This window comes from Vespa velutina, chromosome 12 (assembly GCF_912470025.1).
Source record: "Vespa velutina chromosome 12, iVesVel2.1, whole genome shotgun sequence".
In the NCBI taxonomy this organism is placed as follows: Eukaryota; Metazoa; Arthropoda; class Insecta; order Hymenoptera; family Vespidae; genus Vespa; species Vespa velutina.
Window position 1 is genome coordinate 702,068 of NC_062199.1, and position 11,293 is coordinate 713,360.

Sequence of the window (11,293 nt, forward strand, 5' to 3'; positions counted from 1 at the left end):
TGATCGTATAATAAATAAACGAATTAAAAGAAAATCGTACAGGATTTTGTGCCGTTGCTCTGCTACGTAAAAGAAATATAAGTTGAAAGAACTGAGAGACTAAAATTTGAAATAATTCTTCTCTGTTAGCACCAGACGGTGGCACGCAAGGGTTCCATCGGTAATGATAGACGATGGACTGCACTCGGTGGATCCTAATTTTAGGGCACACTAATATCAGACTATGTACTTCAATTTAAACTTATCGTTTTGTCTTTTCTACGCGAAATAAGAGAAAGAGAGAGATAGTGATAGAGATAGAGAAAGAGAAATGCGAACTGCAAAGAAGTAAAACGTCGCTATCGCTATCTCTTTTCTTAATTCTATCTTTATATTCCAAGACGATTCTCATCTTTCCGATGTGACTTCCTCTAGGAATCGACGATTTTCCTCTTTGTCTTAGAAAAGAGAGAGAGAGAGAGAGAGAGAGAGAGAGAGCGGTGAACGCGACAAGACAGCGTTGTTCCTTTCGCTCTTCCTACGAGATTTTCATTAACCAAAGAGCTTCCGTCGGCTCTTTTCGCTAAAAGCACACTGGGATCTCGTCGTCTACCTTCCTATAGAGAAAGAAAAGGATAGCTAAGACAATGTATGAGAGCCAATAACGCTAGCAAATTCGAATTATAGAAGCTCCTAGCGTTAGGAGGAAGGAAACGTTTCTCTCTGACGGTGCAATTTGAACAGAGGGGGGAGAGAGAGAGTGAGAGAAAAATAAGAAAAAAGAAAACTGATATTTCGCATAACGCAAAGTTATCGTTGATTTTTACGATCGCAAAATTGTTTTCCTTTAATAGGTAGGGGATGGGTGGTAAGGTAAAAAAAAAAAAAAAGAAAGAAAGAAAGAAAAAAAGAAGTACTTCCATTCCAGAAGTAGTTCTCGAGTAAAATAGAGAGATCGAGAGGATCGAGACGAATCGACGCGAATAGAGACAATCACGTCCGAGCAGATTGTTTGCCTTGGATGAAGCTAGGATCTCGAGAGTTCCCCTCTTTCCTTTCTAGCAGTCGAGCGACCTCCTAGTGTTCCCTCGCTCGTACATACATCCACACGTTTAAACTGTGCGATGACGTAGCTTCAACTGTGTGTACCTATCACCCAGTCACGTCAAGGGCCACTGATTGGGACTTCCGCTGATGCTAATCCTACGATTCAAAGTTCCAGGAAGGCTCTCGCTGACATTCGGTTAACTCTTCGGTATAAAAGGTATTCTTCGCTATGGCTTATCGCTAAATTCGATGCTATCGCATTTTCAATGGTAAAACGCTCCTCGTTAAAAGCGTTTCTAAGATAATACTTAAAGTATTCGATAAGAATGATATCGATCGAAATGGTTTATCGCCGTTAATACGTTCGTACAGCTGTAAAAAAGCATTTTACGATGTTGAGTGACAATGAAAAGAAATTGAAAAAAAAAAAACAAAAAAAAAAAAAACAAAAAAAAAAAAAAAAAAAAAAAAAAAGAAATTTCTTAAGTATCCTAGATAGGTCTAATAGATCGTAAGGAGAGAAGAAGTAGAAGGAAAAGGAGAAGAAGACAGAAAAAAGAAAAAGAAGAAAAAAAAAAAGAAGTAAAAGAGGATCAAAGGAGATTTCCCACGGATGCATCTTTTAACGCGAGTAACGAAACTCGCGTATGTAATATTGTGTTTGCGCGTGTGAGTTGGTCGAGGAAGAAGAACACACGCGATGAACTCTCTTCGTGGAAGGATGATTCATGGTGCATGTATATAAAAAAGAGGAACAAGAAAGAGAGAGAGAGAGAGAGAGAGAGAGAGAGAGAGGGGGAGGGAGAAAGAGTTCTACACTATCAGCTGCTACATACATATACGAACGACGCATCATCATCACGCAGGTCTCTCGTTTCCTCTGGTACGTGTCGAAGCTCGCACACTAATGCACACATTATACCGAACGGCCGACGTCTCGAGGGTCAAATGCACCAATACTCGCGTACAAGAATTACGCATGGTAACATACGTACCTATGCATATGTCCTTTATATATGGCATGTGTATGTGTATGTGTACGTGTACGTATATATATATATATATATATATGCAAAGAGTAACACGGACTTACCGCTTTCGATGTATGGAACCAGCAACAGCAACAGCAGGAAGAGGACGTATCCGCACGTATCACTGATCATCGTAACCATAATTCCTTTCTACTATCTCTCACTTTCTTTATTCTATCTATAAAAGTTCTTTACCGAGGAGGACCGTTCATCAAGGGGACGGGGAATGGGGGGAGGGGGGAAAATTACAGCTGATTGATTTTTCTTCCTTCTTTAGTATGTGCTCTTGGAGACGACGATAAAAGAGGAAAAAAGAGAGAGAGAGAGAGAGATACGATCGTAAACGTTGACGATGACGATGATGCCGCACGATGACGATGGAGCGAGGTTAGGAAGAGAATGATTATTATTAATTCAACGAGAGCTCGCTTATGTACGTTTGTTTCACGAGAAGTCGGTGACCGAAGTGAGGAGGACGTACGTTTACGAGTACGAGGAGGATCGACATGACGCGCGGAGACGCGAGCTAACGATAACACACGCACACTAGTATTATATATATATATACACACACACGCACACACAACGGAGACACAAAACACACCCGAGGAGAACACGCGACGACACTACGAAAACGCGCCTTTTTTTAACCAGTCTCGTTTATTCGATTCCTCGACACCGTCTCTCCTCCCTCCTTCTCTATTTTCTTTTTATTACTTACGTACACGTATACTGTGTAGATACCTCACTCTCTCTCTCTCTCTCTCTCTCTCTCTGCCTGTCGGTCACCGTCGTCCTTGCTCGATAAACTTCGCTAGAAATATACCCGTTGCTCTTCCCTCTTTAATCGTCCCTTCGTTTTTCCTTTTCTCTTTTTCTTTTTTTTTTTTTTTTTCCTTCAAAGTCACGGTCCTCTCTTAGCGGGTGAAAACTACGCCATCGTGTTACAGCTTCCTCGTGATAGACGCGATGCGAGAGAGAAGAGGAGAGAGAACAACGACGACGACGACGACGACGACGACAAGACGCACAAAGAACGCGCGTGCTGGACGACAGCTCGACAACGTTCCGCCCTTCTGATTATTTTTCTCTTTCTTTCTTGAGTAGCCTCGCGACGCACGGCTCGCTTCTCCTCTCCTCTTAACACAACACCATGAACCTCTCTCACTCACTCTTTTTCTCTCTCTCTCTCTGTCTCGCGCGCGCAAGACCCTCACTCACGCACACGTTCGAGACGACAACTTGAAATTTGGCAAACGCATCGCACCAGCAAAATTCGTCACACGCACGCTCGTCTCTCTCTCTCTCTCTTCCTCTTTCTCTCTTCTTTCTTTATCTTTTTCTTCTCAGGCCAGTCGCCACTGTCGACGCACTGCTAACAGTCCTACCACTGCTCGAACCTCGACTTCCCTGCCGACATTATTTTATCCTTTCCTCTCACCCTCCTGCACGACGCGTTCAACTACAACTGGCTCCCACTAGGTCGCGGCCATCTTGCCTTTGTTACTAACTCCCGTGACTAGGCGGAGCCACCGTAGCGGTCTTTCAGCGCCTCTAACGACCCTGATCGAAACTAATCTGCCCGCAACGCGCGTAAAACGAGTTCGCGTTTCACGTACGCATTATTAATTCTCGCGCGTTAGAATTTCTCTTGTATATATATATATATATATATGTACGTATACGTGTATATGCGCGTATATGTGTTTGCAAGAGTGAAACTTTTGTTGTACTTTTATAAAATTTTCTCGTAAACGTGGTACGCCTTGTTTTTGATCGATCGTGTGAATCGATTCTCGTTCAAAGTTATTCGATAACTTGAAACAATTCGGCAATCTGGAAACTCTGGTTACTTAAATCCGCTCAAATTTCTCGACTCTTACCGAATTACCAAAAGCCATAATTTTATTGGTGGAAATTATTAAATTACTACCTCCATATTGGGTTACATAAATGAAATACTTTGGAACTGCGAAGATATTTCGATTGCCAGCTATAAAATTAAAACTTACGATAAAAATATTCACTTAATCTTCGAATTCCTGTATATTGTGTGATTAGTGATAGAGAATGATTTTAGACACTTCCATCTTTGAACGTATTAACGACAAAAGAAAACAATTACGATGACGTTTATTATCGTGACACGATGAGGAAGTTTAAATAAAAATAAGTACTAAAATTAATCAAAGCATTTTACCGGATATAGCTCAACGTTAAAATTAAAATGTATCAATTCCAGAAAAATGGATCTCTGATATGAATAAAACAGGTAAAACAGTTTTTACGGATCCAAAGATTAATTTAATCCCTTTGACGCTATTTTCTAACAGAATCTTTTAATTTGGACGGATCCAAAAATCCAAGACAGCCGAAAAGAAAGGATGGAAGCGTAAACACGGAAGAGGAAAAAAATTCGGGAAAGCAGAAGAAGAAACCTCACAAGCTTTCATTATGGTGCGGCAAATTATGCGGATGGAGAAAGAAGAATGGTGAAAAGGACAAGAGGAAGCTAAATAAAAAATCGAAACGTAAAAAGTCAAAAAGAGAACGTTACTGCGGATTTTGTAAAAGGAAGAACAAGAATAAGGAGAATGAGGAGGAGGAGGAGGAGGAGGAGGAGGGTTCGGCTGTACGAGTTAACAGAGCTGCGAAACAACCCAAGATGAGAGATAAGGAACATCAAACCTTTGACCAGTCGGATTCAAAGACATCTGTCGAAGAAAGAAAAAAGTCAAGAGCAGAAAGAAAGAAAGAAAAAGCGCTTAAAGGGAAAAACTCTGGTCATCTGGAAAAGTCAGTCTCCTATGCTAAGGACAATCGATACACCGGCGATCAAAGATCTAAAATTAATCGAGATCGTGATAGATTAACAGGGGATATCACTAAAAGTTGCTGCTTTTTATGTGCCGAAAATTCTTTAGCGATCGCGGCAGCTATCGGTCCTAGACCGATATGTTCCGATAAGAGCGTGGATGCGTATGGCATGAAAGGGATCGAGACCAGTTGCAGTCCGATTAAATTGCCGGTACACGTGAGGACCGTCAAATCGTCCTTACGAATTAAAGTAAAAGACACGTGTACGTCCTATGGGAACATGCCGAAAGCAAAGAAAAAACGTAAGAAATTTAAACTTTTTCCAAAAGTTAAAAAGACCACGTGTCCTAACGATAAGGTTATACCCAAACGACGTACGGTCGGTTGTGTTACCGAAAATCCATCGAAATCTGAGAAACCAAAAGAGAAAAAGATAAACGAGCCTTGTTGCAAGGACAAAGCGACATAATTATTTTGCTATTTCGATGCTATTTTGCTTTCTTTCTTCTTTTCTTTTTTCTTTTTTTTTTTTTTCTCTCTCTCTTTCACCAAACTCCGGCGTATTTGAAAATCAATATTTTCAATAAAGATTATACGCTCGATTTATTTCTTCTTCCTTTCATGTGATTTCTTCATTGACAAGATTTCTCTTCCCGCGCGATCACCCACGGTCGTCGTATCTTTCTCGAAATCTGAAAAAGAAAAAAAGATGAATCTTTCATAATTCTTGTCTACAATCTATCATTTATTTCTATCATTACGAGCTATCTCAATTTTTAATATCACAGACCGTATTAGATTCATCTGTCGTTAAATCCTTTAGAAAAGTTTCAATCCACTTTGGTCCTTGGGTCACCTGAAAAATATAATGCTGGTTAATAAAGTTTAATATCAAATAAACAATGCCTCTGTGTTTCAATTAGTTTCAATCCCACGGGTAGAATCGAGTATGAGATATTGGACGTCGCTGAAATCGCTCGAGGAAAGCAATAATCCTTTGAGCTTTTGCCCTTAGAACGGCAAATACCGAATTACCTTCGTACTATGTTCGAGACGATTCAACGTCTTCGGTAGATTTAAATGAACTCTTAAACGTGTATAAAATATTATATTACAATAATCCGTAAGACAAAATTTCCATAAATTTCCATCATAAACGTATATATACATATATATATGTTTATTATCATAAAGATTTATGTACAAGTCGAAACGTTGTCTCGAGTTATCTAATTATTTAATATCTTAACTATTAGATCCTGATCACAAAGATAGAGGATTTGCGGTGAGACGATGGCTTTAAAGAGCAACGATTTGAAATAGAAGAAAAAAGACATTAACAATGAAAATAAAAAGGAAGAAAACATTGAAAGATTTTCGAAAGAGTCGATGAGTTCTCAGACTGTATCGGATGATGGTAGGACAGGACGCGGCTGTATCGTTGTCGTGACGTTGCTGCTAGCTTCATCTAACGAAGGATTCCCGAACATCAAGGGTGCGGCATAGTAGGGTAACAAAGGGTAATGGTTTGGTGGAAAATAAGTTGGCGGTAAGAGTCCTTGTCTCTGTGCTATCTTCAGTCGGGACGTCAGTTGTTTCTTCCACTTGGTACGTCGATTTTGGAACCACGTTTTGATTTGAACCTCCGTCAAATTCAGAGATTTCGAAAGTTCCATTCGTTTGCTCACACTGAGATACTTGTCGATCTGTGAATATAAAGGAGACACGTGTTTCTTTTTTTTCTTTCTTCCTTTTCTCTTTTTTTTTTTTTTTATGCTTTTTTCCTCGCTCGGAAAATTTTTCAAACATTAGGTCATTAGGAATGCTACCTTGAACTCCGCTTCGAGTCTTTCCAATTGTTTAGCGCTATATGCTTGTCGCGGTTTTCTATCGATTCCTGGTTTTCTCGAACGCCTGCCATTCGGTTTTGGTGCTGAAAGAATATGTGACAGTTTTAAGTAAACGATCGAAGAAAGTCTGTACGAGAAGTAGTAAAAGATAAAATGGAAGAACGTATATAAGAGTATGACAGTTTGGACAGTTCGGCAAGATTTATCGTCGTGATAATAAAAATTTAACATTGTAATCGCGTTTCTTAATTGCTTGGCAAAGGCCCCTCGAGCTTGTACTCAATTACCACTTTCACCGACTCCGCCCTATACGCGTTAGTTCGTCTAGAGTTACCAAACGTGTTTAAAACATGCGGGATTGTTTGAGGAACGCGTGACATCTTACTGTCAATATCGGCCAGAATGTGGCAAAGAGATGAGCAAACAGTTTATGCCGAAGAGCGTTTGAGTACGATTATCATCCTGGTGCAAAGATCTACCTAGGATTTCCGTTCGCGGGAAGGTGCGAGCGACATTGTAACGTAATTAGTTGCATCGAAATAATAAAACTATTCGACCATTAACTCGTCGTCGTTTTCCTTGGAATAGGAGAAACAAAATTTTCTATCCCAACGATCGACACTAATTTTCTCTATTTGATCGTGAGCTTCCTAGAAAGAACTTTGAAGAATTGCTGATGCTAGTAGAATCAACGTCGTTCTCTCTCTTTCTCTCTCATCTTGTTTGATCTCTTATTAGTCTATTGGCCCTTACGCGACGCGTCAACAAATGGATGTCGTTTCGTTTGTACAAGACCTTTTAGTGAATTTTTACGAGAACCTTTTGGGAATGGAGGATGAAGGTATTGGAGGATGAAGCAACAGAAAAAAAAATCGTCCGTGTTTTATCCTCCCCCCTCCTCCCCCCCCTCTCTCTCTCTCTATCTCTCTATCTCTCTCCTTCCCCTGCCTCGTAATATAATGACGGTGCAAAGATATTCTTTGATTCCTCGCATCGAAGACGTAGAGTCTAACGAATTCGCAAAGACCCATTTTCGAGGTGTTGCCTGGCAGCTGATTCCTTACGCACGCGATGCAGGTGAAATATGTTCTCGAGAATGCCATGATATATGGCCATTAAACTTGATTTATGGAGGATTTTAGCGGATTCTTGTATTGGATGATTCACACCGCGAAATCCCGGTCGATCATCGCGTTAACGTAAAGTACATAAGTACGTGAGCTTTCGTAGGCGCGAAACATGCATGTAGATTGAAAAGATGGAAGACCAGTGTTCAGGGTACCTTTCGTACGTCGTGTAAAAAGTGGAAAAGAAGGTGGAGGGCACACAGCTGTGGTATTTCTTGGAAGATGAAAGACTGTGAGAATGGCCGAAAAGAGCCTTACGTAGTGACGAAGAAAGAGAACCGGCGAGAGCAAGATTTACGAGTGGACGGAGACATTTAGCACGTACGCGGAAGATGGTTAGAGCAATACCGTTGATAAATGGCCACCTAACAGCATGGCGGATGTTTGTCAGAGCGGGAGATGCTCGATGATTTTAAAAGAATCAACGTGTTATCGTCAGACGATTACCTATGGGGATTAATTCTTATTTCTATAACCAGCAGTTCGATATCGTTGGCGAGAATCGAACTGGTGACGATTGTTCGTGTTTCTAGATAGATACATAAATAGGTGTTTCGCATTTAACCGTTAACGCGTTGGAAATGAGGGAGATGTAACACGTTGCTCGTTGATGCGGCGTTCGCGTGTCGAAAAGCTCTTACCGTAGGCGCCTCCCGTAATATCCAATATTCGTTTGAGACGTGAAAGAACGCTCCGATCTTTCACAACCCCTCTCTTCCTCTCTCTCTCTCTCTCTCTCTCTCGCTCGCTCGCTCGCTCGCTCGCTCTCTTCTCACCATTGTTCGCGAAAATAGAATTACGGCGATAAGTTATTACGTGCGGGTAATTAGAGTTCTTTGTCGTGAAGAAACGAGATGGTCGGCTGATAATTCACGAATATACTAGATCCGACGATTGTATACGAGCTCATAGGAGAATTCGGGACGAGTTTAATTAATAAATAACTAGTTCGAAATAGTTCGAACAGTTTACCTTGAAGACCAAAAAGTTGACCAGGCTTCGACTGTGCGAACCAGCTGCTGTACAAGAGGGATGCTGATGCCAACGAGGTCGTCGAGTAACTCGAAGGATCCGAGAGGGTCCCATCGGTGTAAGGAATAGCCGTGTGCGCGTACAACATACCACTCACGTCTAAAAAAATGTCAAATACTAGAAGGATTCGTAGGAAATAAGGAAGGAGAATAAATATGATAAAGGAACTAAAAGAAAGAAACATACTCGGATGGGCGGCAGGAATAGCCGTCGGTCTCACAAATTGTCCCTCGATGATTTTCTCGTCCTTTTCATCCTGTTCGTCTTCCTTATCGACGTAACAAACCTTAGAAAAATCTCTTTCCTCTTCTCGTTTCTCGTTTCTCGTTCCAAGAATATTGTCGATCGTAAATGCACTCGACGTTGCGACCGGCGACACGTTCCTTCTCTCCGTGATACGTTGCCTTCGATATTCTCTGTAGCTTTCACTGCTCGAATCGGATGCATATTCCATCGTCTCTCGATGATTACTCGGTGATTTTGCACGTCGTTCGGTGTCCTCGCTTCCTCGGCGATCGTACCTCGCCTCCTCCTCGATAGAACAAACATCGTTGGCATTCTGATGCGATCTCGCTCTTCGTAGATCGCAAATATCACCGTCCGACGCCTTCTCCTGGCTCTGACAATACTCCATCTTGACAAAAGTCATCGGCTCTAGATATCTAACGAACGCATCTCATTGTCGACGTTAATGTTCCTTCGAAAAGCTCACTTACAATCGATTACTGCACGACCGATTGGATTCGAATAATTCCTATGGAAATATCATGTTCAAAATCCGTACAATTCTTTATTTATTCTATTCACTTTTTATCTTTTTTACGATTGTGAAATGTATAATGTTCGTCAAAGGATCAAGATCTAATCTCCAACTAATCTCCTCTTTACAGTCTTCCGAAAGCGAGTACTTCCGAATGTATGACAGGTGGCACGTGTCCGTGGTCCAGAAGGACCTCCCAACATCCCCACCATCCATTCCCAAGGGAAGGTCATCCTCCTAGGAGGTTGGAGGAAAGTCTCGCGCCTTCGATCTTCCCCCCTCCCTCTCTTTCCGACTATTCACTATTTCTTCTGGTTATTTCGCAGGAATGGAGGGGAATGCTCGAAAGATTCGTAATACCTATTGTTGATTTATCGTCGGAGATTGCATCGTACTGTCGACTTTTTTAAAATCAAATCGTCGATCAGAATTCTTCTCGAATTTTCTCGAAAACCGAAACCCATTGAATATTTATTATCCGAGATGAGTATTCTTTACAATTGAACGTTTACATATCGACAGTTCAAATGCCATAATTTGTAATAGTTCAAATGTCATAATCGCGAGCGATAAAGCGAGGAATCTAATGAAGTATAAGTATACATTCGATCAAGTTTTATCCTAACTCCTGTTAAATTTCAATGTTGTCGAAATAAGAAGCGAGATGCTTCGATTGGAAGTTTGAATGTTCTCGCCTAAAAGGATATTTGGCCGGGATACACTATACGCGCTTGTAACAACACGCCTTCGCTTCTCGAGAAAGAACTCATCGCGGTTTAAAGAGCGGTGCTCCGATTGGTCCAGTAGGCGCATGCTCCAAACTAAACGTCCGCCCTCTTCGAGCACCCTATCTCCAGGATTTCTGTCAGCAAACTGATGGTTCCTTCTCCTACTCTTCTTCTTCCTCATACTCCCTCTCCAAGTCGAACGGATGGATAAACGCTTCTGCCTTCAGAGAAGAACACCACGAAAAAGCACCGCAAAACACTCCTTCGTGCGTTTAGTAAACCACGAGCAGTGGTTCTCTAAACGGGCCTTTGCCACGATTACTATCTTTTTCTTTTTCTTTCTTTCTTTTTTTTTTTTTTATTATTCTCTTCTTTTGCTTCTTTTATTACGTCAACCGTGGTGTGCATATGATTAAAGTACTACTTTTTATAGGCGCAAGGTATATATATATATATATATATATATATATATATATAATCTAAACTTTATGTACTTTACCTCGCTCGCTTTCGAGAACAGCTAAGCGAATTATTTTCTATAAGTGAACGGTATCGCCTCGTGGAAAATAAATCAGAATTTTATTTGGCCTGTAGCTGACAACATTCTATATCGATGATATGCTTTATCGAGACCCATTGAACTAGGCTGGTTCCTCTTTACGCTCTCACAATGGACGCCATTTCTACGAACAGCACTTCCATTAGTCTTCGGATCACCCACGCGAATTCTCACTGTTCGTCCTTACACGCGGTAGAATCCATCGAGGAAAATTTCGCAGCTAGCGATGTTAAAGGGAGCAATGACCATTGCGAGCCTTTCATGTCGTAAACAGTCTCTCTCTCTCTCTCTCTCTCTCTCTCTCTCTCTCTCTCTAAACACTTTACCCGAATTCGGTTTATAATTACGTGACGCGCCGTTTAA

General features: G+C 41.1%; 3 protein-coding genes across 7 annotated transcripts in view; 1 reads left to right on the forward strand and 2 right to left on the reverse strand.

Annotated features, from left to right (window-relative positions):
• Positions 1 to 3,545, reverse strand: part of LOC124953299 (disintegrin and metalloproteinase domain-containing protein 10) — a 64,882-nt gene extending 61,337 nt beyond the window's left edge. For 2 of the 4 annotated variants that reach the window (XM_047504488.1, XM_047504487.1), the window contains exon 1: positions 2,120 to 3,545. In XM_047504488.1, coding sequence (XP_047360444.1) covers positions 2,120 to 2,198 — 79 coding nt within the window. In that variant the 5' untranslated portion in view covers positions 2,199 to 3,545. The remainder of the gene's footprint in view (positions 1 to 2,119) is intronic. The other 2 variants (XM_047504486.1, XM_047504485.1) reach the window with 1 other exon arrangement.
• Positions 745 to 5,765, forward strand: LOC124953307 (uncharacterized protein DDB_G0283697-like). 2 transcript variants are annotated; one of them, XM_047504519.1, is made up of 3 exons: positions 745 to 833; positions 908 to 4,329; positions 4,391 to 5,765. In XM_047504519.1, the coding sequence occupies exons 2-3, from the start codon at positions 4,317 to 4,319 to the stop codon at positions 5,341 to 5,343; spliced, it is 966 nt and encodes a 321-aa protein (XP_047360475.1). In that variant the 5' UTR covers positions 745 to 833; positions 908 to 4,316; the 3' UTR covers positions 5,344 to 5,765. The 2 variants fall into 2 exon arrangements, with proteins under 2 accessions (XP_047360475.1, XP_047360474.1); XM_047504518.1 differs by having other exon boundaries at positions 752 to 4,329.
• A 336-nt stretch (positions 5,766 to 6,101) lies between these two features.
• Positions 6,102 to 10,703, reverse strand: LOC124953306 (homeobox protein MSH-C-like). Its single transcript, XM_047504517.1, has 4 exons — positions 9,070 to 10,703; positions 8,824 to 8,982; positions 6,704 to 6,807; positions 6,102 to 6,580 (listed from the first exon to the last, which is right to left on the reverse strand). The coding sequence occupies exons 1-4, from the start codon at positions 9,530 to 9,532 to the stop codon at positions 6,272 to 6,274; spliced, it is 1,035 nt and encodes a 344-aa protein (XP_047360473.1). The 5' UTR covers positions 9,533 to 10,703; the 3' UTR covers positions 6,102 to 6,271.
• Positions 10,704 to 11,293: the final 590 nt, after the last annotated feature.

Excerpts from the sequence above, each read along its gene's own strand:
- LOC124953306 (XM_047504517.1), bottom strand. The coding sequence starts at position 9,532 with ATGACTTTTGTCAAGATGGAGTATTGTCAGAGCCAGGAGAAGGCGTCG. Across the intron at positions 6,808-8,823 it reads TCAACTTTTTGGTCTTCAAG|CACCAAAACCGAATGGCAGG; the intron begins GTAAACTGTTCG and ends ATATTCTTTCAG. Across the intron at positions 6,581-6,703 it reads GACTCGAAGCGGAGTTCAAG|ATCGACAAGTATCTCAGTGT; the intron begins GTAGCATTCCTA and ends TTATATTCACAG.